The sequence below is a fragment of the Acipenser ruthenus genome, chromosome 14, assembly GCF_902713425.1.
Source record: "Acipenser ruthenus chromosome 14, fAciRut3.2 maternal haplotype, whole genome shotgun sequence".
In the NCBI taxonomy this organism is placed as follows: domain Eukaryota; kingdom Metazoa; phylum Chordata; class Actinopteri; order Acipenseriformes; family Acipenseridae; genus Acipenser; species Acipenser ruthenus.
In genome coordinates, this window is record NC_081202.1 from 25631665 (window position 1) to 25659263 (window position 27599).

At 39.1% G+C, this 27599-nt stretch overlaps 2 protein-coding genes and 1 pseudogene across 3 annotated transcripts; 2 read left to right on the plus strand and 1 right to left on the minus strand.

Moving 5' to 3' along the window:
* The first annotated feature begins 580 nt into the window (after positions 1-580).
* On the plus strand, positions 581-6376 carry LOC117420068 (solute carrier family 12 member 3-like; annotated as a pseudogene).
* Positions 6377-6927: 551 nt separating this feature from the next.
* Positions 6928-13398, minus strand: LOC117419998 (actin-related protein 6-like). The gene is made up of 11 exons (XM_058986223.1): positions 13151-13398; positions 12454-12571; positions 12042-12110; positions 11384-11507; positions 11130-11265; positions 10543-10599; positions 10094-10192; positions 9928-10006; positions 9574-9745; positions 8198-8336; positions 6928-7411 (listed from the first exon to the last, which is right to left on the minus strand). Exons 1-11 carry the CDS (start codon positions 13216-13218, stop codon positions 7282-7284), a joined length of 1191 nt encoding a protein of 396 aa, XP_058842206.1. The 5' UTR covers positions 13219-13398; the 3' UTR covers positions 6928-7281.
* A 1984-nt stretch (positions 13399-15382) lies between these two features.
* On the plus strand, positions 15383-24200 carry tcp11l2 (t-complex 11, testis-specific-like 2). 2 transcript variants are annotated; one of them, XM_034033728.3, is made up of 11 exons: positions 15399-15530; positions 16908-17113; positions 18182-18373; positions 18532-18664; positions 18958-19078; positions 19200-19420; positions 19710-19846; positions 21136-21326; positions 21572-21753; positions 22063-22235; positions 22750-24200. In XM_034033728.3, the coding sequence occupies exons 3-11, from the start codon at positions 18211-18213 to the stop codon at positions 22998-23000; spliced, it is 1572 nt and encodes a 523-aa protein (XP_033889619.1). In that variant the 5' UTR covers positions 15399-15530; positions 16908-17113; positions 18182-18210; the 3' UTR covers positions 23001-24200. The 2 variants fall into 2 exon arrangements, with proteins under 2 accessions (XP_033889618.1, XP_033889619.1); XM_034033727.3 differs by lacking the exon at positions 16908-17113 and having other exon boundaries at positions 15383-15530.
* The last annotated feature ends 3399 nt before the right edge of the window (positions 24201-27599 follow it).

Genomic DNA, 27599 nt, shown 5'->3' on the forward strand with positions numbered 1-27599 from the left:
CGTTTCAACAGTTGTTAGTCAATAAAGGTAGCTTCAAGTACAGTAATGGGTTTATTTTTAGGACACGCTTTATATTAACCATTATGCACTGGAAAAGTGTATATTTACAGTTATAAAAAGAAACCTATATATATATATATATATATATATATATATATATATTGTAGCGATCTGAGTATTTGTTTATTGTGAGTAATTCCCGCTGTATTATGTTCTGTGTTACTCTTGTCTGTGTGTGGAAATGCAGCCTGTGCGTGTTGGTGTGTCTGTCTGTGATTGGTTGTTGTTTGTCCGTTCCCATTGGTCCTGGTGTGTGGCTGGGGACCAATGGGATGTGTGTGCGAGCTCTGGTACCCGATTACCATAAAGGGGCGGAGCTACGCTATAAAAGGAGGCGCTGCGTCGCCAACTAGTTGTGGTTTTGGTTGCTGAAGGCACTCTTGGAAGAGCTTCAATAAAGCCTATAACGGAGAAAGAAAGCGTGTTATCTCCTTCCTTGCCTTCTGGCTTCTGCGCGAAAATGCTACACTGGTGTCAGAAGCGGGATTGAAAAATAATCCAAGCGTTAAGCAGAAGACAGATGGACCAGTGGCTGTGGTACAACCTTGAGCCGTCACGGAACCGTTGGGACGGCGGGCTGCAGGATTTCCTCGATGGCTTGGAGGAAGAGGGTTTGTGTCTTGCCTGCGGGGAGTATGGGCATCTAGTGGCGTGCTGCCCCTTCCAGGAGGAAGAGGACCTACTGCCTGCCCAAAAACAGAAGCAGAGGAGGGGCGGCCGTTCCCGGAGGCGAACGAGGGAGCTTGGGACATCTCCAGTGCGGAAGATGGAGGTCGTGCCCACCGTAGCACTGAGAGAGAGAGCGCCGCCGCCTGAGAGAGCCCCGCAGCCTGAGAGAGCCCCGCAGCCTGAGAGAGCCCCGCAGCCTGAGAGAGCCCCGCAGCCTGAGAGAGCCCCGCAGCCTGAGAGAGCCCCGCCGCCGCTGTTGGAAGGAAAGCTGCCGCTGTTGGAGGGAGACCTGCTGGTGCTGAAGAGAGAGCTGCAGCTGCTGAGGGAAGAGCCGCTGCGGTTGGAGGGAGACCTGCCGCTGTTGGGGGGAGAGCTGCTGCAGCTGAAGAGAGCGCTGCCACCACCTGAGAGAGCCCCGCAGCCTGAGAGAGCGCTGCCGCCGCCTGAGAGAGCCCCGCAGCCTGAGAGAGCGCTGCCGCCGCCTGAAAGAGCCCCGCAGCCTGTGAGAGCGCCGCCGCCGAGAGAGAGAGCGCTGCCGCCGCCTGAGAGAGCCCCGCAGCCTGAGAGAGTGCTGCCGCCGCCTGAGAGAGCCCCGCAGCCTGAGAGAGCCCCGCAGCCTGAGAGAGTGCTGCCGCCGCCTGAGAGAGCCCCGCAGCCTGAGAGAGCCCCGCAGCCTGTGAGAGCGCCGCCACCGAGAGAGAGTGCTGCCGCCGCCTGTGAGAGCCCCGCAGCCTGTGAGAGCCCCGCAGCCTGTGAGAGCGCCGCCGCCGCCGAGAGAGAGAGCGCTGCCGCCGCCTGAGAGAGCCCCGCAGCCTGAGAGAGCGCTGCCGCCGCCTGAAAGAGCCCCGCAGCCTGTGAGAGCGCCGCCGCCGCCGAGAGAGAGCGCTGCCGCCGCCTGAGAGCCCCGCAGCCTGAGAGAGTGCTGCCGCTGCCTGAGAGAGCCCCGCAGCCTGAGAGAGCCCCGCAGCCTGAGAGAGCGCCACCGAGAGAGAGAGTGCTGCCGCCGCCTGAGAGAGCCCCGCAGCCTGTGAGAGCGCCGCCGCCGCCGAGAGAGAGAGCGCTGCCGCCGCCTGAGAGAGCCCCGCAGCCTGAGAGAGTGCTGCCGCCGCCTGAGAGAGCCCCGCAGCCTGAGAGAGCCCCGCAGCCTGAGAGAGTGCTGCCGCCGCCTGAGAGAGCCCCGCAGCCTGTGAGAGCGCCGCCGCCGCCTGAGAGAGCCCCGCAGCCTGAGAGAGTGCTGCTGCCGCCTGAGAGAGCCCCGCAGCCTGAGAGAGCGCCGCCGCCGAGAGAGAGAGCGCTGCCGCCGCCTGAGAGAGCCCCGCAGCCTGAGAGAGTGCTGCTGCCGCCTGAGAGAGCCCCGCAGCCTGTGAGAGCGCCGCCGCCGCCGAGAGAGAGAGCGCTGCCGCCGCCTGAGAGAGCCCCGCAGCCTGAGAGAGTGCTGCCGCCGCCTGAGAGAGCCCCGCAGCCTGAGAGAGTGCTGCCGCCGCCTGAGAGAGCCCCGCAGCCTGTGAGAGCACCGCCACCGCCGAGAGAGAGAGCGCTGCCGCCGCCTGAGAGAGCCCCGCAGCCTGTGAGAGCGCCGCCGCCGCCGAGAGAGAGAGAGCGCTGCCGCCGCCGAGTGAGAGAGCGCTGCCGCAGCCTGAGAGAGCGCCGCCACCGCCTGAGAGAGCCCCACAGCCTGAGAGAGAGACGCCGCTGCTGTTGCCTGAGAGAGAGCTGTTGCTGGAAGCGCCAGTCCTTTTAAGGACTCGTGCAAAGGGCGTTAGCAAACAGCAGGAGAGCCCAGAGCCACTGCTGCTGCTGCAGGAGGGAGAGCCGCCGCTGCTGACGGAGAGCCTAGAGCCGCTGATGCTGCCTGAGAGAGAGCTGCTGCAGGAAGCGCCAGTCCTTTTAAGGGCTCCTACAAGAGGCGTGAGCGAACAGCAGGAGAGCCCAGAGCCACTGCTGCTGGAGAGAGAGCCACCGCCGCCGCCGCTGCTGGAGAGAGAGCCACCGCCGCCGCCGCTGCTGGAGAGAGAGCCGCCGCCGCCGCTGCTGGAGAGAGCCACCGCCGCCGCCGCTGCTGGAGAGAGAGCCGCCGCCGCCGCTGCTGGAGAGAGAGCCACCGCCGCCGCCGCTGCTGGAGAGAGAGCCGCCGCCGCCGCTGCTGGAGAGAGCCACCGCCGCCGCCGCTGCTGGAGAGAGAGCCGCCGCCGCCGCTGCTGGAGAGAGAGCCACCGCCGCCGCCGCTGCTGGAGAGAGAGCCGCCGCCGCCGCTGCTGGAGAGAGAGCCGCCGCCGCCGCCGCTGCTGGAGAGAGAGCCGCCGCCGCCGCTGCTGGAGAGAGCCACCGCCGCCGCTGCTGCTGGAGAGAGAACCGCTCCCGCCGCTGCTGGAGAGAGCCACCGCCGCCGCTGCTGCTGGAGAGAGAGCCGCCGCCGCCGCTGCTGGAGAGAGCCACCGCCGCCGCCGCTGCTGGAGAGAGAGCCGCCGCCGCCGCCGCTGCGGGAGAGAGAGCCACCGCCGCCGCTGCTGCTGGAGAGAGAACCGCTCCCGCCGCTGCAGGAGAGCAGATGGCCTGCCGCACAACACGGCCCGCTGGCCCACCCACCAAAGCCTGGAGGAGAAAAGCCGGACATGAGGGGAGGGGGCTTGTGTTTCAGAGGTGGGGGTGGCCGATCACAGCCACATGCTGCATTACGCTCAGCGAACCTTTTGGGGACCAAAAGAGAATAAGAAGGGGGCAATGTAGCGATCTGAGTATTTGTTTATTGTGAGTAATTCCCGCTGTATTATGTTCTGTGTTACTCTTGTCTGTGTGTGGAAATGCAGCCTGTGCGTGTTGGTGTGTCTGTCTGTGATTGGTTGTTGTTTGTCCGTTCCCATTGGTCCTGGTGTGTGGCTGGGGACCAATGGGATGTGTGTGCGAGCTCTGGTACCCGATTACCATAAAGGGGCGGAGCTACGCTATAAAAGGAGGCGCTGCGTCGCCAACTAGTTGTTGTGGTTTTGGTTGCTGAAGGCACTCTTTTGGAAGAGCTTCAATAAAGCCTATAACGGAGAAAGAAAGCGTGTTGTCTCCTTCCTTGCCTTCTGGCTTCTGCGCGAAAACGCTACAATATATATATATATATATAAATTGTACTACTAGGTGCTTTGATATTTCAATTTTCACAGTTCCATTAAAAAAAAAAAACAGTATATCTCTAGTTCTATGTTATATTCATTTACAATTATAATTATCTAAATGACAGAAACGAATATGCTTGACAAGACCTTGTTGAATAATAGCTAAAGATAAGTGGTAGAGTATGAGAAATCTAGTGGCAAATAAATCGGAAGTTTATAGGATTATGCAATCCCAAATATAAGAGTGTATGGTAGAAGTTTGGTGAAGATTGGCAGTTATTGTGTTCATCCGGTATAGTGTGACAGACAAACGTGGCCATCTTATACATGGGTCCCAGTTTTAAAAAGCACACTACTTCTGGGCAGAATTACTTCCTGCAGGAATAATCAATCAAATTAGACCTATACAGCTTCCTAATTTACTTTATTGTTTGAATGAGCAAGACTGTGTTAAACAGTAGAACATAAAAAAAAGAAACTGGATCACAACGTTAAAAGTGAGTGTAAAGTTCTCTGTGCTGCTTTGAGTCTTTCAGGTATGTCTGGTTCATCCTGATTGACCTTAAAACCGCTCTTAAGATCACAAAAATGTCCAATCCACTCAGGCACAGTAGAGGCCCTTTGAAACTATTGCCAACAGATATTTGTGAAACTAGATTGAGCACAGTATGAGGCCGACAGAAAGGTGTTACATTTAACTGTAAAAAAAACATCTACATCCCTGAAACTCTCTTCAAAACAACAAACAAGATTACGGTATGATCAAATTAATCAATTATCCCAATAAAAAGCTTAGAAATGCTACAGATTAACACAGCTAATCTCACTATTTGAAGTAACGTCTGAACAGTCTAAAGCTGCTTGATTAAATTACTGTAGTTTTAAAATCTTGAGTATTCTGGGTTCTATTTTCGCACAGTCACAGTTACTGTTTGTATATGAATGGAAGTTTATATATATATATATATATATATATATATATACATACACATACGACATGCCTTTTAAACCCAGGATAATTCTTGTCGCTCTTCTTTGCACTCTTTCTAAAGCAGCAATATCCTTTTTGTAACGAGGGGACCAGAACTGAACACAATATTCTAGATGAGGTCTTACTAATGCATTGTAAAGTTTTAACATTACTTCCCTTGATTTAAATTCAACACTTTTCACAATATATCAGAGCATCTTGTTTACCTTTTTTATAGCTTCCCCACATTGTCTAGATGAAGACATTTCTAAGTCAACATAAACTCCTAGGTCTTTTTCATAGATTCCTTCTTCAATTTCAGTATCTCCCATATGATAGTTATAATGCACATTTTTATTGCCTGCGTGCACTTAATCACCTAATTAGTTAGTCAGTTGATTGGACACTGGATATGGAGTGATTTCAGATGTTGAATGGCAAGCTTAAATAAAAGCAATAAAGAAAATCATAGAAATAACCAATATGCCACGTCTGTCGAGAGAGCAGTGCCTTCATGCAATTGGCATGTTGGAGGCTTGACTAGGGCAGTGTACTGTGGCTCGCCGTCTTGGGTGCTCACAGCCAGCAATTTCAAACCTGGCGAGATGATATAATCAGACACACTCTGTCAATGACAGGCCAGAAACTGGGAGACCAAGAGTCACAACACCTGCCCAAGATCAACGGATCATTTTGCAGCATCTTCGTGATGTCAATTGTTAATCAGCACAACAAAAAGTCACTGCACCTGCTCTAAAACACATCTAGTGAATTTATCCAAATATAAGTGATAAGTTTCTTTTGATGTGCAAATATAAGTGATACGTTTCTTTTGATGATCAAATATAAGTGATACGTTTCTTTTGATATACAGGTCTCAGCACCCAAAATTTTCCATTGCTTCTGCACAGATAAACTGTATCCTGGATTCTTTGGAAAAGGCTACGGCCAAAACAACGAGCCAACAACAGGGTACCTCTTAACTTACCTCATTGCCATGGAATTTATTTTGATTTGTGAGTTAAACATTATTGCCCCAATCATCTCCAATTTCTTCCTCTGCTCTCATCAATTTCAGTTATTTTCATGCTTCTGTCACCAACTCCCCAAGCTGAAGGCCCTCATTCGAATAATATAACAAATGGACAGCACTTTCTGGGGCAACCATTTCTGTAATAATCATGTTCCTGCTGACTTGGTAGGCAGGCCTTATCGTCGTTGGGGTGGTGATCCTCCTCCTGGGGTATGTCACCTACAAGAAACCAGAGGTGAACTGTGGATCTTCGATGCAGGCTGTGCCCTACAACATGGCACTGACCTACTCTTTCATTCACTGGAATACTTAAGGCCTCAGTGTTTATTCTTCAGGCCTTCCAAATTTTCAGCTGGCTTTGGTGGATTTTGTGGGAACTGTCACCAAGAAAATCACTTATGATCTGTGGGAACATTGAATGGGAGTAATGAGGCACTGCTGAAACAGAGCACCATTGGGCAGATGAAGTGGATTAACAAGCAAAGAATTCACTCCTTTTACACACCACTGGCCAGTGCCGGATTAACACAGGGGCTTTAGGGGCCTCAGATTTACATAAACATAAAATTATTTATTAAATAATGTGTGATCTTATGGTTCGGGATAGAACAAGGCTATTTACCATCATCTTTCATTAAATCAACAACTTCGCTTTTTATATACTATATAAAATTATTGTTTTTGTTAACTTTCCAAAATGCTTGGGCATTTTTTTCTGTCAAAATATGTACAGTAGTAACTCGACAGTACTTGCACACATAAGTTGCACCTTCTTTCCTTTGCTGTCTTCCACAACAAAATCCTTATGGTCACGGGCACAGTCTTCTGGGGGTTTTGTGTGCAAACATTTTTTTACATTTCGCTACAATCAGCAATTCTGTTTTAAATCCTCCGTATCTTAACTGTAATACAGTTTTAAATCCTGCGAACAAGACTCCATTCCTAATTGTAATCTTTTCTAGTGTTTATTGTCTATAAACCGATTTCATTATTTTATTTTTTTTTGTGTGTTTTATTGTTTTTTGTTGGTTGAAACCAAAAATTTGAAGCCCTAATTATAATGGTAAAAGAGTAATTAGCATGGTCCAAAATTATTTTTGCCACACATTTTTTATTTGCTGATCACAATCTTGGGAAATGTATGGAAATCTAGTTCAAACAAACAAAATTATAAACAAGATTACTGTTTTGTTTTCTTATAAAAATATATATACACATTAAGGTTTTAACAATAGTACAAAACATAAAATGTGTCTGCAAAAGCTGCAAGAAAACCTGTATTGATCAAAAGTCTAATACATAACACAAACAAGTTTTGAATGTATTTTTAGTCCAACTGGAATTGCTAACAGCATACAGTATTTTATAATGCCTGAAACAGTGGCTCCTGTGTGACCAAATTTATTCTGGGTGCGTTTATTATGCATTCACTGAGAAGGAGGACATTAAATATCAAATTTCTCTTCACATATACAGTGTCCATTTTCTTCATAATCTTCTCTAGTAACAACCATCTCATCAAAGTCCGGATTATCAGATAGCAGTTTCCCACCTTCCCAGGAGTAAGAGACAGGACTGTAACAAAATAAAGGTAAGGCATTTTATTCATATCCTGGGTTCAGTGTCTTGAACTAAATCAAGCCATGATGACCTGCATCTACAGTATCTACAATATAAAATAACGGGCCATGAAACATTTCAAAGAAGTGGCTCCCATGATAAAGCCTTCATAGTTTACTGGTAGTTTTTCTTATAATTCAGTTATTATTATTATTTGTTTATAAGCAATTTATAGAGATTAAGTCAATTTACAGAGATTAGGGTGTGTGAACTATGCATCAGCTGCAGAGTCACTTACAATTACGTCTCACCCGAAAGACGGAGCACAAGGAGGTTAAGTGACTTGCTCAGGGTCACACAATGAGTCAGTGGCTGAGGTGGGATTTGAACCAGGGACCTTCTAGTTACAAGCCCGTTTCTTTAACCACTGGACCACACAGCCTCCTAGTTAATATTGCTGTGCAGTTAATATTGCTGTGAAGTTACGGATATGGATACAACATGACAGGCAGTATCAAAGACCAGCAATTCAATTGCACCCCTACTTGTCTACTTGACAACCCTGTTAAATTGGAAATGATAGACACATATCCTTGGGCTATACTGTATAATCACCTACAGGACAGATTTTTGAAGAAAATCTCCTTTGTGGGTGGTGTAGCCATTTTACTTTTATTACTGTGAATGATCTTTCATGGAACTGTTAATACAGTTTTATAGCCCCTCTGGGCCAATATGAACCCCGATTTATGTCATACTTAAATTGTCAGATTAAAAACACAATTTATTTTCATAACTTACTTTTTAGGCTGCACTACTGACACCTCGTAATCCGTTGGCGTGAGGGATCTGACGTCTTTGAAAACTCGGTCTCTGAACCCAGGAAAGAGGGTATTGCCTCCTGTGAGCACAATGTTTTTAAAGAAGTGGGGCTGCATTTCTGAAGGAAAAAAAATAAATGTTAATAAAATAAGCTAAAGAAATCTGTTTTGCTGTCATAGACATTTTAGAAATATATAATTCAGAATCATATTACCTATAAAGTTAACCAAGAGCATTTTATATGATCAGTTAATCGAATAGTATGTAAACATGATGTGAAATACATAATTTTTATTGGACCTCACCGGCACACATTTTGCATGCAGTTTTTATAAAACCCTGCACATATAAATCCACTACCTCAAATGTTATCTGTGTACTAGTATTGACACTGTGGTAGCGACTGCTTGAAAAACTTGAAAAATCTTATTCTACAGAATACATTTACAGTACTGAAGAGTTAGGTCTTTATAATCCAGAAACCAAAAAGTCACATGGCCCCAATTGTATCAGGACCATACAGCACGTCTATTACTGCATGACCCTGGGCTGTATGGGGGTCGTGCTGTACGGGGTCGTGGGGTGGCGGTGGGGTCGCGCTGTACGGGGTCGCGCCGCGGCGGTGGGGTTGTGCTGTACTGGGTCGCACAGCAGCGGTGGGGTCGCGGTAATAGACGAGCGGTCATGTCTTGTAACCGGCCCCAATATGGGAAGTCCTAGTTAGAACGTTTTGATTTTGCCCAGAGTTTTCAGAAAATGAAAAATATGGGATAGGCATCTCAAGAGGTTAAGAGATATTTGCACCTGAAGTAGTGTTTTTTTTCCTTTTTTTATATACTGCGTTAAGGGAACTGCAAATTTTATAATTGGCCACCAGGTGGCATGTTTAAGTCTAGTAATTCACACCACAATTTGGGTTGAACTGGTGCAATAATACCATAAAACCCTGTGTATGTAATTGTGCTAGAAAGCCAGCAGTTGCATTTGTGATACAGATAAAAGTCATTGGACATGATGAAACTGGACCTGTCTGCACCTACTACACTTCTCCCACAGTCTCTTTGCTGGAGTGAGAAAATCAGCTTTGAACTAAAACATATCAAATTTTGCCATCTTGCTTTACTGAAACTGTGGGACAGGTAAAGGGCACAGAAAACAATTTATCTGAATGAGACACTATGATTCAGTACTAATACCTCAATGTTCAACAGAAGAGAGGGCTACTCAGAGATGTTTCAGTTAGGAGAAAGGTTACACAAAACAATGAATTAGATTTTAAAACCTTAGTGGGATCAACTATTTGAAAGGGAAATGTACAAGGTATAAACAAAATGCCATTCCCCCTCCCCCCTTACCATCAGGCAGGTTTTGCACAGAGTTGACAATAGCTTCTGGAATGCCCATCTCCTGAATTCCAATATCAGAGGGGTGGAAGACTGTTTCAGGAACAGCAAACCTCTCATTGCTGAGACGGAGAATCTGCTCCCCGGTTTTATATTTTCCGCTAAAATTCATCTCTTCCCGAGGCTACAAATAAGCAAAATATAAGTGAAGCCAAATAACATTATACTTGGAAAAAAGTGGAATGCTTTGTTTTTAAACACACATTAATGTTATGACATTACAGCAATAAGAATACCTTCGTTAAAACAACCAAGTTGCTCTTTAAGTTACAGTTTTTATTTTATAAACAGTGGTTGGGTTTTTACCTTGCAAAAGCCCTTTTTGATTGTGCTGAAATCTGGGAGCACATAATCTCTCATCACAGTGTTGTCTTCTCCTTTTAACCTAGAAGGAAATATATAAATTAGAGGCCATGTCATATTTTCATTAAATAGGCTCTTAGTTGAAAAAAGAAATCATGGAGGTACTTACTTAGCTATTTCCATGTCCTTGTAGAAGTCTTGAGACACATAGCATACATCTTCTTTAACTTGATTAATAACATGAGTCTCGTCCATAACATGGAGTTGCCTTTAACAATAAGACAAATAAATAGTTTTGGTAAAACAAAAACAAATAGATGTGAGCTGGTAATGCTATTTAAAGCAGTTCAAGGATGACTAGGCTGCATGCAGTATTTAAAACTCCAATAAAAATGAATTAAGCATACATAATATTAAACATACATAAATCAACTTGTTCTTCTAAATTGTTAAACAGACTTAGACAGTTTCTGACAATACAATTTAGTAGCCAATACACTTCCGTTACTATTGTAATCATTTATAAAACTTTGTCAAGCATCCTATTTTAAAAGCAGAGAAAGTGAAACATTTACAGTATAATACATTGAATAAACTCTAGTACACAACAGTCATTACCTGTATGAAATGATTTCTTTTAAATGATTGGTCAGGAGCTTTCCGCCAACATTAATCCTAAAATACAAAAATAAGTGTAAATAAATGTCAGTCATCCCCATCAGAATTTTTTAATGTTTGGAAATGATCTAAGCGATGTTCTGTAACAATATCAAAACAAACTAAGAAATAGAATTTTCAAAATCCTGTTTCTAGCAAAACGATGTTTCATCTCACAAGCGACATGTACCTGTCTATATATTCTGGTTTATTACAAAATAATAATATTCACACAAACATGCAAAGGGACATAGAAGGCACACTATAGCTAAAGCTATGAAGTATATTGTGTATACAATTCTGCCTACTCTATTAGTAATTTAAAATTGTAATGATTTTTCAGAATCTGATCATCTGCACTACTATATTCAACACACAAAACATCTTATATATAGTGTCCCACTACATATTCTAACATTAATTAGGTTTCCTTTTTTCCTATTGTAACAATGTAAGATTTTTTTTTAATTTATGCTTTCTGAAGGCAATAATTTGATGGTGAATTTCTAATCTTTGTAGTGAAAGAATCTCACCAACAGGGGTTTTACCTGCATATGCCATCTTTCATTTTTTTACCCCGGCAGTATGGCACTATGTGTGTAAAGGAGTATCCGCTATCCACAACAATGCAGCACAGCTCTGAACTGTTGTCTTGGAAGTATTTGTGAGCACTTAAGGATCCAGCTAAAAAAAGGAAAGCAAGTTATTACAGTATGTGTCTCTGCTGTGTTTAAGTTGTTTGTTACACTGTAATTATATAGATTAATGCCAATAGGACATACTAGAAAAATCATCTACTTACCATTAATTCTAAGAGCAGCTTGAAACTGATATTCTTCAAACAATATTTCATTCATGGACTCTTGAATTGAAGTGAAGTTAAAGTATGGCTCTGTGATCACTATACTGGTGTCTGCAAAATCAACCTTTTAGACACAAAATTATGATTAGATTATAGTTTCTGGAAAATGATGGATACTTTATGCTGCTGCCATAATTATATATATATATATATATATATATATATATATATATATATATATATATATAAACAAAACAAATGTAACTATTTGAAACACCAATCTTTCACTGCAAGGTTAATTAGACAGACCAAAACTTGTTACCTTTTGACTGTGTATTATTAGGCCATATTACAATCTGGAATAGCTCAAACATGATCATATACAATTTTTTTTTTCATGTATTCTGCAATGCAATTTTGCACTAACCATATGCACTATAGTCCAAACAGTCAGTACCATGTGTTGGTGTCATCATTAACTAAAAACAGAAATGTAAATTTACTGATGGCAGATCCCATTGTTGCTGAAACAAGGGCAGTTCTAATGCACTGCACTAGTAGAAATTAGCAAATATTTCATGCGGTTAGAAACAAATATCAACTTCTTTAATGATGACTGTTTCCAGTATGGTTTGTGAGAATGGCATTTTTTTTATACCTTGTACATTTCCCTTCCAAATAGTTGATCCCACACTTTTCTCTGGACATCCCAGTTTACTAAATAGCCCTGCAGTACCCAAAGAAAAAAAAGGAAAAAACACGTGAATACTTGATTGATACGAGACACAAAAGTGCGGCAATATAAATAATCCAACTGAATTGTTAAACAACTTTTATAACGTCAAATAAAATTACTTTCTTTGACTTTCTGGATAAATATACTACACTTGAGAAACTGTAAACAAAATAGCTACTGTACATGAAATCTAGTGAATGAAGAACAGTATTCCTTTATAATAGCAATTTACCTTAAACAATACTTCACAGCATAATATGGGATTGTAAATTTTAAAAAAATATTAAACAATCTTAAAAAAAAAAAAAAAACCTGCAACGAGCTGAGAACCCACTTTTTGAAACGGAAGAATGTAAAACAGTCCAGACGGATCCTTAACTTCATCAATCTGATTGGCAGTAAATGTTTTCAGTCTTGCTGTTTTTGACCGAAACTGGCAATTGGGTATTACACTAAAACAGAAAAAAAAGAGGTTTAACGGATAGTTAGATGGAGATAATGTGACCGGCTGTCCTATTTTCCACTGGATCGTGATGGGTTTGAGGAAGGTATCCCGGGAATTCAATACTGTATATCCTTCTGGGACACTAAATGCCAGTATCATAAACTAAGCACAACTTACACAAATCAGTATACAATATTAACTGGTTGTCAAAACTATAGTCGTAATATTATCAGTGTTTCGTACTGGATTAATATAGGAGTTCTAAAGAGAGTTTAAACCGTTTCGAGGTCCCGGTTTTCTGTCCTGCCAACCCTAGAAGTTGGAGGACAATTTTAATTACTGTACACCACCATTAGCACACCACTTTTTTTCTTATAATAAGACATGCAAACGTTAATTTGCAAAAGCTCTGAATTTCACATCAAATTATAACGTGCTGGCCTAGTTTTCATATTTTATGTAATAGCACAATAAAGTCGAATGTAATAAAATACAAAGCTCTTTCTTTTCTGACGCAATTTAACGACGTAATGTTTTCATTAGTGTTTTTGTTATTTATTTTAAATACAAGTCAATACAAACCAACCTGACTTTTTCGTGGCTGTATCCTATTTTAGCTGTATAAGCTCCGTTGTCAAGAACTAAAGTGGCCATTGCTACGCCAAAACAAGGTTTCGACTTTAAAAATAAAACAAAAATGTATACGCTCTACATTCTTTTTTTTCTAAATCTATTAAACTGTTTCTCTAAAAGCAGCAGTAATTCCTTGTGTTGCTCTATCTACACGACTACACCAAGGACCAATCTAATTTCAGATGCCTGGTTTTCGGTTAATATGTCCGTGCTAGAAAACTGACATAAAAACAATAGTTCCGCCATAAATATAAGCCCTATTATTATTTGTGGAAGTTGTTTTTATTTAATGTATTTATTACATTTGCCAATACGTGTTTAATGTTTTATGCTACCAAATTGTACAATAACATTATTAACTTTTGCTATCATTAATATGAAATACTGTAAAAAGTTAAAAGTTACATTCAACAAGATGTATAATAAATACTTAAGGGAAATTAGGGAGATCTATGACAGACACAGTTGGCACAACTGTCAACAATAATTATGATTTTATTAATGCTCGATAATGTAGAAAGTGTTATACATATTTGGGTTGGTTTAAACTAAAATACGTGGAAAATACAACACACACACACACACACACACACACACACACACACACACACACACACACACACACACACGGAACATATCAGAAACTGACAATAGTATATCTTTCTTAGACATTTCCATCACTGTTTTGAATTCCACCATTAATACCACTATGTAATACAAACCAACTGATTCTCATTCATATCTGCAGTATGACTCCTCACACCCTAAGCCAGGCTTGCCGTGACTCGATTCCCTATTCACAACTGTAAGACTCAGACGTATTTGCAGCGACGATCAAGATTTCTTCGCCACAAGAGAGGAAATGTGTGTATTTTTTGGAAATTGTGGCTTTCCAGACAGGATCATCACTAAAGCTAAATCCCGCGTTTCAAATATAAATAGAAATAATGCTTTATATAATAACAATATAGAACACACAGATGATAGAATCCCTCTGGTCCTCACTTACCACCCTACCAACAGACAGATACAGACAATTGTGCAAAGACACTTTACAATTTTACAACAAGACCCATCTACAGCGCCTATTTTCAAGACTCCCCCCTTGATGTCATATAGAAGAGACAAGAATATAAGAGAATATGTGGTACACAGTGCTATTCGTCCTTCTGGGGAACCTTTGAAAGGCACACATATCCATGAAATAGACCACGATGTAATAAGTGTAAATACATTCATTCTGAAACAGAGATTAGAGGCATTAAATCTTCATTCAACATTCATTAACATTTTACATGTGCCTCTAAAGGAATAGTCTACTGCATTTTCTGCAAGAAATGCAACAAATTGTATATTGGGGAAACTAAAAATCGTTTAGCAGACCGGTTTGTAGAACACTTAAGAAGCATTCTCATTAACACCACTGCATTTCCAGTAGCCCATCACTTCAACAGTGATGATCACACTGCTGAAAACATCACAGTCTGTGTGATCAACCAGTGCTATGGAACAAATGTTGCTCAGAAACATAAGGAACGAGAGTTTATCTTCAAACTGGAAACTCTGGAACCTCTGGGAATGAACATTCTATTGTAATAATCATGACACCACCACAGAATTTTTGTATAATTACAATTCTTGAATAACAACAAGTTTACTGCACTGTTTACTTTTCTTTTTAAACAGCTGAAGAAGGGCTTTTGTCCGAAACGTCCTGAAAATAAAATATTTTCGAATCTTTTAAACTTTGTGTGTACAGTTAAAAAAAAAACTTTTCTTTCATATATATATATATATATATATATATATATATATATAGCAGACTAACACAAAAAAAATGTAGTGGTAAGTTTTAGGTAACAATAACATTCCCACGCGGCAGAGCGGAAAACGAACTCCACAACTGTATAACGGTAGAGTACATTTCAATTACGTCACATCCGTAAACAAACAACCCTGTGCTCAAGGAGGAAATACCATTGTCGTTTTTTTGAGGGGATACAAACTAATAATAAATGTACATTTGTTTACTTTTTTCAGTTACACATGCATATATACGATTTGTATGTGTAGAAAGAAAAACAACATATCTTAATGTATGTAAAACTGTAAAAAAAAAAAATTAGTAACATTAAATAATACAAATTCGTTCACCCCTCTAAGATGGCAAAATGCTTCAGTCCTTCTTGCAACATAAATAGTCCTGTAGGGCTATTTGGAGAGTGAGCCCTTTAAACCAGGGAGAGGAATTGGGCGTTTAATTCTCATTTATCGAGGTCACGTACAAAATTCAACCCTGTTTACAGTCTCCTCTACCCGGAAAATTTTTAAAGGTACATTTTTGTATATTTTAAACATTTATTTTTTAACGTTGTTGTTTTGCAGTTTGGTTAGTAATAAACAACTATACTTGTTCGCTTTGTACACAGCTCTGGGGGTACAGTTGTTTACTGCATTTTCGCATATGTACTGTAGTTCTGTTAGTTTTTTTTTTTTTTTGGGAGGGGGGGGGGTAGGGCGAGGTAATGTCAATCTAATCAACTTTTATTTTATTCTAATCTATCTGTTATATTTTAAAATGTTGATTTAAAAAAAATAAGTTGTATTTGAAAAAAATGTTCTTCTAACACATTCTGCTAAATTACATTTAGTGAGATTTTTGGAATAATGAAACAAAGGTTTTATCAGTCATGCAGATATATATATATGTGTGTGTGTGTGTGTGTGTGTGTGTGTTTGTGTTGCATAATTAGCTCAGGACAAAACTAACCAGCATAGATTCTTGTAGCTTTACGAATGTACAGTCTTATAAATACCAGGCCATTTTTTTTTTTTTTTTTTTTTTTTTTTGGAGGGGGGGTCTTACAGTCGAACAGTGCTTGCCGTTAAAATGCCAACGCCGTTTCCATTGTTTTGAAATGTCCTTTAAATGTTCGTTTGCAGCGCCTCGCTTGTTTTGGTGATGAAGCTTTAGATACAAAAAAAAATCAGATCACGTGTGCTAAACACTAGTGACGCGTCCTTCTGTGTAGCACAACATGTAGCGCATGAAACTGTCCTTCTATGGCTGATCAAACAGCCAATAGGAAAAGAGTTGCTATGCTGAGTGGTGGTGTACTGTATATAGTAAAGGGCTTTTGTATGAAGCAGCCAATCGTCACTATGTCCTTTACCTGCTTACCCTCTCGGCGAAGATGTACAGGCATACAACCAATTCCCTATTTGTGCGAAAAGCGTTTCTTTTTTAACGATATTAGTTTGGCTGTTATGTTTATATACTAAGGGGTAGGTTCCCTGATCTGCATGACTGGTTGCAGACAGTCCTTCACAACAGACCTTTTGACATTTACCCCATAATTGCTTGAGCCTCCCTCAGTTTCCAGAAGTACACCATAGGGTGAAAACTTTTGGAAGGTTTGTTGGAAGTGCACCTTGTCACCTGTGCCAATAATCTGGCAAGGTCTGTCTCGTGTAGGCATGCCTAGTGTAGAAATACTACAGCTACATGACAAACGTCTAAACAAGATGCTTCTCTTTCTACACTTTCTATTTCAAACACCTGTGGGCTATAAACTTGAAATGAGGTCTTTCAGCTTTACAACATCATCAATGTAAAACCAACACATTGAAATGTCTAAGTAGAAATTCTGTGATTTATTTATTTACAGCAGATTTCGTCAACTTTTATTTTTTTAACCCTTTACCTCTAGATTTCCTCTAAAACTGAGAATTTCAGTTTGGACTGCTCGCCCCCTGACCTTATCTCCAGTTCCAATTATTTCCCCTTAATAACCCTAATAGACTCAACCATGCCCTTGGTCTTTTCTCGTCTGCTGTTGCGGGCACCTTTCTCTGTGCGCTTAAAGATTCATTCTGTAGACAATTTACCTGCTTCAGAAAGGCCTTCAACATCATGGTAGGTAGTTTGTAAAGTACTTTTTTGAGATTTAGTCCTGATTAGTTTCTTGTCATTCTGCTAAATTATATTGTACGTAAGAGCCACTGCTGATTGTGAGTATTCACTTTTCTTTTTTAAATCTGTTGTTAAATATTGGATGGCACAGATTGTGTTGTCGCAGAAATGTGCATATGAAACATTCTTGTTTGCTTCTGTAGACAAAAAAAAGCCTATTTGTGCGTTAATATAATTTGGTTTGTAAGTACCTAAACCAAATCATTTGCTTCCCATAATTTGTAGGCCAAGTGTAGAATGTAATATTTTATTGTAATGTGAATATGTTCTGTTGTTGCTCCTTTTTATTCTTTAGTGCTGACATATTGTTACACCTGTTTATTTTTTATCCTACTTTAATGAAAGACTCGGTAAACTGTTAACGATAAATGTGGGATTATCAAATACAGCACTGGAAACAAGTTTGAAGTTGTTTTAACATCAGTGTTGATGGTTACATATTGGGCAGCAGTTCAAACAGACATCTAGTTCTTTTATTAATACTGTTCACATTTCTGTTGCTGCCATGCTTACTTTCAGGCTGACTGCTTACATTACCTTGGTTGCAAACAATTCAAAGTACATTGGTAAAATAGTTGATCCACTTTTTGATGTATTAAGTTTCACTGCTGTTCCAGATATTCTCACTTTGAAGAAAAGTCCTTGTTCTGTAGAAGAATTAAAAATGACCTGTTTCTATTATCTTTTTTCCCATAGTTTTGTAGTCAACCTGCGTTATTTGTATTAACTTGTTTTTAAGTAGTCCCTGTAAGTATTTTTAATTATACTTCATATGAAAGACACCAAACACCTGCTTTTTTTGTCAATATTGAGCATTTCATCCTTGAACGTTTGCTTTAAGCATGAAAAATTTGGTTCTTTTTAGAAATCAAAAGCATAGCCCTTTTCATGTTTATAGTTGTCTTTGTGAAAACTATGATCCTTTTGAAAATCTGTAGTGAAACCTTGTTGTTACCCTCTATATTTGTATCTTTGATTTGCTTGAATTTAACACTTTTACTTGTGTTCTAGTTTTGTGTTTGCCTGACAAGTAAATTAAGATGCCACTCAATGACGGGCAACCCTCCACATCCACGAGCGATGACCAGAATAGCGACACTGAATCCTCAGAGCGATGTGACAGCATGACTTCATCCAGTGACACTGAATGTTCCCGACAGAGCTTTACCAGTGGCTCCTCCAGCAAGCACAGCTCCCCAGCATGTAAGACACTTATTTTTTTATTTTTTTTAATCGGTGATCCCAGCATATTCTCTTATAATTATCATTACGTTCTTTCAGGTTCTGAGTAGTCTTGAAATGGCAACATATATTTCAAGCAAACCAGACCAAAACATGATCTAAACTTTTCTTCCCTGTAGCAAGCCCTCCTAAAATGGTTACATTTGATGAACTTATGACCGCTGCAAGAGACCTGTCTAACCTGAGTTTGGCACATGAAATAGTTGTGAATGGAAACTTCAAAGTGGAACAGCCTGAACTGCCTGAGAATAGGCAAGTGTTGTGTTGATGTTTTTATATATATATATATATATATATATATATATATATATATATATATATATATATATATATATATATATATATTAGCTCAAAGAGCCAGCTATATATATATAGATATATTGTATAAAATGTTATGATCTTGATTACCCTTTAAATCCCCAAAAGCTTGTTTTGCAAGGACGCTTGATCTATAAAGCTATAATAAAACCAAGTAAGGATACTCTACTCTGCTGTATTTAGTTGTGTATCATTTGAATGTGTTTGTTGCTGCTTCATTGCTTTAGTTTGGAGAGGAAAGTGAAAGAAATTGTTCACAAGGCATTTTGGGATCGCTTGGAGGCAGAACTCAATGAAGACCCTCCTGTGTATGAATATGCCATCAGACTAGTAGAAGAAATTAAAGAGGTGAGTGAGGTTTACATCAAATATCATATTACTCATTTCAAGTGAAAGCAAAGAATAGTATCAAACATTTCTAGAGACAAAGAATAGGATCAAACTTAACAGAAGGTTTTTATCTTTTAAGATTCTACTCTCATTCCTCAATCCTGGTGCAAATCGACTTCGGAACCAGATCTGTGAAGTTCTAGACATGGATCTCATACAGCAACAAGTTGATAACGATGCTGTGGACATCCATGGACTAGAAAACTACATTATTACAGTCATGGGAAAGCTGTGTGCCCCGGCACGGGATGATGATGTCAAGAAGTTAAAAGAAATTTCTGACATTGTCCCATTGTTTCGGTAAGTCGTGCTGTATATAATGTATTTTAAGCAGAAAACTATCAATCGTTGGTTTTAAACCCATTTCATTTATAATTGTGTAACATAACATAAAATACCAACTAAGCTTTCTTTTGTAGTTTTTATTCTTTTTTTTCTTTCTTTCTTTCTTTCTTTCTTTCTCTCTCTCTGGTTAGCTTTGCATTCCTATATAAATGACTTGCTTAACATCCCCAAAATGTACTTATTTAAAAATTGTTTTGTTTATTTAGGTAATCATTTTTTTTCCCCAATGTTATGTTATTTCCAGGGAGATTTTTCGTGTGCTGGATCTAATGAAAATGGATATGGTCAATTTTACAATTAATAACATTCGACCCCAGCTGCAGATGCAGTCTGTTGAGTATGAAAGAACCAAGTTCCAGGCTATTTTAGACCAAACTCCCAGTAAGTACTTTGTTTACTTTAACATAACATTGGTTACTGTTTTTGAGACCCTGTCGTAGGGAGTTCACACTTAAAACGCACCTGATAATTAATCTGTTAATACGCATGATTTACAAAGTCTTAAAAAAAAAAAAAGGGTTTGATTGCCCCGTGTGTTGTGTGTGTGTGTTTGTTTTTTATTTTACAGCTCTTAAGTATCTTGTTTGCTTGGGCGTGAAAAAGTCAGTCTTGGTTTAGTGTCACAGACATTTATGGTAGCAATCATTGCAAAGCTCTCCTGATACAGCTTTAGTCAATGGCATCTATACGCCAGGGAGATTAAGCCGGACCACAGAAATGGTAGAGAAATGTAGTTGCCAGTTTATTGTGCTGAATGGCTTCAGATGCAAACTGATGTAATGCCTGAGGACAGTGATGAAGTTGTGTGTAATGTATGTCTCATTGTTCATAGCAAAAAAAAACTAGGATTATTTCACCCAAGCAACCCCTAACAGATGGGAGATGTGTTTCCAATTTACACTGATATCTCTTGAAGGAAGGTAGTGGAGCAAAACAAAAGCCTGGGCTTCAGTCCAGCTGCTTCTGTTTGAATCTGTCAATGCAAGAGTGAAATAAGAAGCAGCCTTGTCATTTTACCAAGATTCCTAGGCAATATAATGAACAGATCAACCAGTTTTCTACACTGGGCTGTAGTGCTTTATAGTCAGCTTTATGGGCAGCAGTGTGGAGTAGTGGTTAGGGCTCTGGACTCTTGACCGGAGGGTTGTGGGTTCAATCCCAGATTGGGCACACTGCTGCTGTACCCTTGAGCAAGGTACTTTATCTAGATTGCTCCAGTAAAAACCCAACTGTATAAATGGGTAATTGTATGTAAAAATAATGTATAAAAAAATAATGTAATTGTATGTAAAAAATAATGTGATATATTGTAAGTCACCTTGGATAAGGGCGTCTGCTAAGAAATAAATAATAATAATAGTCCCATGATCCATAACAGCTGACCCCTGTTGTTGTTGTTGTTGTTGTTGTTGTTGTTACAAGATATCACATTATTTGTCCCCCACTTGAGATTGAACCCATGACCCTCCGGTCAAGAGCCCGTACCACTACTCCACACTGCTGCCCAATTAGTTCCTATTTTCTATACCCTGTTGTCTTAAATGCCACACATCTTTTGTATAGTACTTCAAAAATGTAATTTGAAAATAACAAAATGTGCTTAATATTTTTGCAGTCAGTTTTCTTAATGTATAGCTTGTTTACTTTACCAATGAATGACCTTTTTTCAGATGCACTGGACCACACAACTGAGTGGATGAAGGAGTCCCTTGATGAACTAATGGCTGTAAAACCGTGCACTAGCCCGTCCGCCTCTGGTGCTGAAAACCATACCAGTGGCATCCCCAGCCCAATGTCGGTGTTGAATAAGTTTTACATTAAACTTTTGGACTGGGACTGCCAGAAGAAAGTGTTGCCTGAGGTGAATATTGAAGTCTGTGACTGACAGAATTTTTTTCTAGTTCTGTTATTGTTGTGTACATCTGTGGTGTAATGGTCAAATTTAACAATGCTGTAAAATGTTTATCTGTAAAGTGAGGGTTATTATTATTATTATTATTATTATTATTATTATTATTATTATTATTATTTTAAGTAACATATTTTTAGCTCCTAAATTTCGAAGAGTTTGTATTGACTGAAACATCTTCTGTTCCTTTGTACCAGACTCTGATGACAGATGAGACCCGCCTCCTAGAGCTGCAGAAAAGCCTGGAGCTGTACAAGGCAGTAGCAGCTGTGTTGTTGATAGTCTACAATGCAATAGGAGGACCCATTTCGGGCTTGCCAGTTTTGGCTGACCAGCTAAAAAAGATCACTAGTGTTCTTCTTGAAGGGATTCACATCAAGTAAGTAAATATCTGCAAACAAAAATAAAACCATGCATTGTGCTTGCTTCAATCCCTTTTGGATGGATGAGCTCCCCATTGCTTTCCTGAGTGCAACTGAGGAAGGATACAAGCAGGAGGCAAGACAGAGCAGCAAATGAATGAACATTGCTAAAACTATTTATTGGGAGCCTTATTTGGCCCCTAGGTTTTCCCTAGCTGTTGGACTTTAGCCAGTGAGCTATAGCTAATTCAGTGGTTATGATGATTTTTTTTCTCCCAAACTGGAAAGCATTTGACACTCAGTGTCTTATTGTTTATCTCGTCAAGATCATTTAACAGGACTGAGGCACTTGAAAATGTAAGTGCTCAAATTTGCACTGAGCTGAATAAGTCTCTGACTGAGCGAGGTTATCCTGCACTCCCGGCTCACGTCCAGGTTGCTCTGACTGGGCAGATCTGCACCATTGTGCATAAGGACAACTCTATCTTTAATCTCATTGGTAAGTTAATGTGAATTTACCTCTTAATTAATTATTATAAACTTCCAAATATATTATATTATGTACTAATACAACTTCAGATTCAACCTTCTAGTTTCTGTTTGTCTGTTATTGCATAAATATTTAAAGGATATTTAAAAAAGGGGGAGTTGTTTTCCATAAGTATTCAATACCCTTTACAAAATTCATTTTACAAGATATTCATGCATCCATTTAAACATAATTTTATAAATCAATGTCTTTTGTGTTGTTTAACACAAGCTGCAATGACGAAGACGTCTAATCAAAATGTTAATCTGATTTTATAATTGGGTGTCTTAGTACAATTCTTTTCTTTCTTTTTTTTTTTTTTTTTAGTTTTATAGAGTTAATGTAAAATTTAAGAAAAAAAAAAAAGGCATGTGATCCTATTATACGCTGTGGTCTTGAGCAAGTCTACAGACCTCCATGTGTCTCCGACCCCCACTTGACAGCATACGTGTGTTTAACTGTGCAACTCTCGCCTTTGTTTCAGATGAGCGAGTCCACTCGTACATGAAACTTAGCATTGTTCCAAATTCCCACACCCAGCCACCTGCTATTCTTGGAGGGCTTGCACTCATTCAGCCCGAGCTGGAGGTAATCCGGGCCCAGTTTAACAGCATCGTCAACTTCAATAAACAAGTGTACTGTCCCTTTTATGGAAAGATCCTGCGGAAATTGCTGTTAAGTGAAGCACCACAGGGAACTGCAGAAGCTGGAACGCCTAGTGTATCTGTTGAATGAGCAGTTAATGGGACCATACTTAGTATTATGCTTAATAAACCTTGTGCCACTTCCTTGCATGAAATTGTGCTGTAGATTTTATTTTTAACAGAGAACCAGTTACACCTGAGAGAGACAACTTCTTTATTTTTTATTTTTTTTTAGACGTGGATGTCGCTTGTAATCTGTGATTTATATATATATAACCTGTCGACTCATTTCGTAGTGCATTCAAAATGTTGGATAAGTAAATTAGCCTTTTCAGGTGGTGCTAAAAGTTATATGATTTTCTCAGTGGTGTAGTGGTTAAAAAATAAAAAATTGGGTAAACGCCTCTGTCTGGTGGAATTGAACAGATAGATTCAACAGAGCTAGATTGAACATGAACAGATACATTGTTATTGGCCCTCAGCTAACCAGAGCCCCCCATACAGTCCTTTCCCTCTCGGGTGCTGTTCAGACCCGACGGTGCGCTTCACGTGTATAGTTCTGTGACCGTCCTTTCGTGGGCTAGGATGAAGGCTACTAACAGGTCCCGTCTGCCCAACAGAACATAAACAACCAATCACAGAACACACACACACACACACAGGACACGCAGTCCAATGGCTACGACCTCCTGCTCCCGCCACAGTTCTGACTGAGCTCTCAGCTGTTGGTCTTGTACGCAGCAACACAACACAGGTGCTCACTGTTAAAATATGTTGTCTTTAACCTAGTATTTGCACATCACAGGAGAGTAGAAATGAGTAAACTCTGTATCCCTTATATGAGATGTGGGTAAACACTATATTGCCCAAATTAAAAGTGGGTAAACGCTGTTTACCTGCGTATACCCTCGACTACACCACTGGGTTTTCATACTTATATATAGAGAAAGATTTTATATAAACATAGTCTTGATAAATATATGAATAACAGACTACTTTTTGGAATCAAATGTAGATGTTTATGCTTTATGTAAAATATGAAAATGTGTTGATAACTGTTCCTTCTAGAATCTGCTTTTTTCATGTACACTATGTAGTTGGTGTGGGTTGAAGTTGGGATTATTAATTATTGCATTTTCTATTTTTCATCCCACTTTTTTAGATCTATTTGACTAACTTTTTCATAAAGGCTTTTTTTTTTGGGGGGGGGGGGTATGGCTGTTACTATTATCCATTTATAAGAAAGGGAAACTATATTGTGTATAATATAAATAAACTCCCTCTTCTAGGATTACTGTTGGGTTTGTTTCCACACCATAACATCTGCTCGCAGACTGGCACTTTTTTGACAAGTGAAATAAACAAAAAACATATTTCACACATGATTCACACTACAATAGGTTATCTATGAATCAGCCTTATCTTTGAATTAGCCTACCAAGGTCTATGTTTTCACTGAGAGAATAACACATTCACACTGGAGATTGTTTTATCCGGGTAGATTTTGTAAAAGTGATCATTCTAATAGGTCTAATTTCCATTGAAAAATACTGTTCTTGCTGCTTGGATCGTTAAAAAGGGGGTTTGTTATAAGAAGGGTTCATTATAGAGAAGTTAGAATGTGTGTGTGTGTGTGTAAATATATATATATACATAACGTAGTACTTTTTGTTAAAATGCATGTCAGCTAAAATACAATAACATTGCTAAATGTGACAACTCGTCTATTGGTTTTAAGTTACATGCAGTACTATACTTCATGTTGAGAATTATGCAAAATTTTGGGGTAGAAATATTAATGAAATACAATCATTTATTGAAGGCTTGGCACTCAAAGTACACCTCCCCTTTAATAGAGAATGTTTCTTGCTTTTCTCACATTCTGACATATTGGCTTTTTGTTGGTGTGTGTGAATTATGTTTTTATTCGCTTTAAAGAGTACAATAAATATACAAATATTTAAATAGTACATATAGTACTATATATATATATATATATATATATATATATATATATATATATATATATATATATATATATATATAGTACTATTTAAATATTACTTCCAGTTCAAGTCCTATTACTAAACCCTTGGAACACCTATTCATAACAATATAGAGTTCATATAATATAGTATATGAAGAACATGCGTTATTAATAAATGTTAGAGTTAGTAAGATAAGTTGATGCCTTATACCATATGTTTAAAGAAATGTGTGGTTCACTTCTTAAGTTCTGACCTGCATATTTATAAATTGACTTAAATGTAACCACAGGTACTGCCGACATGTTTCAGTGTTATTAGGTATCTATTTAAAAATATAAATAAGGAGAATATGTAACGTTTTATATTTTAATATGCGTTGCTATTCTACAATGGGTCATTCAAAACATTTCTTGTTTAAAATACGTTTAACTACATTTTTCAGGTGAATCAGAAAGAAGCCAATCCTTAGATAAATCATAACATAATGCCATTGTGTTTTTAGCGGGGGAATAGATCACAATAGCGGGAACTTTTCCCGGTAGTTGGGTAAGCCAATAAATTCAAGCAGCAATAATTAGCTACTTAAGTACTTGTTTAAGGATTGCGTGTGAGGAGCTCGGCAGAGCTTCGCCTTGCCAGCAGGCTATGAATCACCAACAACAATTCCAATTTCCCACCCTGCTGCGTTAAATTAAAAACTCTTACCATTAATCTTTGTTTTGTTTATTTATTAATTAAATTGCACAGTAAAATATACTGTACTGGTATTTGTTTATACTATAAAACACAAACAATTATTGTAACATAGGCTTGTTGTACATGTAGCAATAATATAGTTTATATAAGAAAAAAAAATCAACAAGCCTTCATTTGTTTGTAAATTATTCTGCCCTTCAATTAATCGGAATTATATAGAGCTTGCATATATTATTGCAAGTTGTAGAGGTATTTTTTAATTTGTTGCTTTTTCCAATATCTAGAAGTATGTTCACAATGTATAATTATGCACGGACCCACACAAATCACGACACAGACAGTATTTGTTTACGTCTCCTAGCAACCGGAATGCAACCCTGCAATGCAACTCAAACTGTTCAGGGTTATTTTTGTTGTTGCAACCTATTGACTCTTTTTGATTTTGTTTTCAATTTCCCCACAAATCACAACATTACCTACCCGTAAGTATATTTTCTGGCGGAAATTAAGTTACGTACGGTAATTACTGGTACGTTTTTTAGAAAATAAAGTTCAGAAAAGGCAACACTATTTTGCGTCATCTTTGTCAAACCTATATTTAATATTTTAATTGATAAAAATTGAAAAAAAATGTGACCGTATTTTGATTCAGTTGGTTTTGTTTTTGAGAAATGTAACTGGTTGGTTATCTTAAATCACAAACTTTAAAGTAAAACAATAACTGAACATTTGCAACATTGGCTTGTTCTAAATTCAATCCGCCCTTATGGAGTGTATTAAGTAGTAGCGTTTAAGCAGACACACTGGAGTCACACGCCCATTATATATTTATCATGCAAATACCGACGTTTCACGCCCAGTTGTTGCAAATGTTTTCAATTGTTAAAAGGTAGGGATCTGTTTGTAGAATATAGCAGTATAAGCCCACAACAACGTGAGTAATCTTTTATGGTGATATTTTGTAGTAGTTTAAACGTTTTTTTATATTTACTTTTTTCTTCTATACTTTCCTACCAGCAAATATTTTAATGTGCTGGAATGAGAGTTGCAGTCACGTCAGTAGGGAAAAGTCTACAGACCTTTGCAATTCATCAGAACTTGACCAACAAGATGAAGACACCCATATAAATGTAATTTACACTTTTAATTCCTTTACACCTTGCTTTAGACTCCCAGGTTAAATTACATTTAAACATGTGTCTTTGTAGGTAAGGATAAAGAATGCAATGAATATGGCAGCATCATACTTTTCTAGACTTAGATTTGACATTTTCAATAAATAATGTGTTAAAATATATATATATATATATATATATATATATATATATATATATATATATATATATATATATATATATAATGTCTAAAAAGAGACATAGGTAAAAGACAAACTATATGATTCTATCTCCAACATCTGGAGAAATAATACTTTATTTTTATATAATTAAATCAGGTTAGTACATTGCCCAAGATGTTCAACAGTGACGGCAACATTTTAGATAGACCACCATGAGTCAGCAAGGTATTAAAGAAGAATGGTCGACTGTACCCTATGAATCGGACTGGAGCCGCCAGTTAAACAGCATTACAAGATCATTCGTTGTTTTCAACGAATGCAAGTGAACCTAAAGAATATTCTGGTAAACATTTTAATAGTTTGTAATCAGGGGAGGCACAAACATTATATACAGGTATTACAGAACTCGTAAGTACTGTATTTTTATTTTTGTATTAAATGTTTACAGAATCCTTTTTGCTGTTGTCACGCTTTTGCTAAATGGCAGGTATTGGTTTCAGTGGGTCTTATTGCTGTTTAAATGATTTATTAAACCTACTATTTTTAATAGTAATCTACAAAATACTTGTAGTCAACACAACTTCTGCAGTAGTATCCAAGCCCCATCCCCAAAATTAATACAAAACCATTGCCACATGGGATTACATCAATTATCACTTTATGATTAATTTAGTTTAGGGATCAAATACACCAAGTGACAGTGCAGAAA

Excerpts from the sequence above, each read along its gene's own strand:
- LOC117419998 (XM_058986223.1), bottom strand. The coding sequence starts at position 13,218 with ATGGCCACTTTAGTTCTTGACAACGGAGCTTATACAGCTAAAATAGGA. Across the intron at positions 11,508-12,041 it reads TTGGAAGGGAAATGTACAAG|GTTGATTTTGCAGACACCAG; the intron begins GTATAAAAAAAA and ends TGTGTCTAAAAG. Across the intron at positions 11,266-11,383 it reads AGCTGCTCTTAGAATTAATG|CTGGATCCTTAAGTGCTCAC; the intron begins GTAAGTAGATGA and ends TCCTTTTTTTAG.
- tcp11l2 (XM_034033727.3), top strand. The coding sequence starts at position 18,211 with ATGCCACTCAATGACGGGCAACCCTCCACATCCACGAGCGATGACCAG. Across the intron at positions 19,079-19,199 it reads TAGTAGAAGAAATTAAAGAG|ATTCTACTCTCATTCCTCAA; the intron begins GTGAGTGAGGTT and ends TTATCTTTTAAG. Across the intron at positions 21,327-21,571 it reads AGAAGAAAGTGTTGCCTGAG|ACTCTGATGACAGATGAGAC; the intron begins GTGAATATTGAA and ends CCTTTGTACCAG.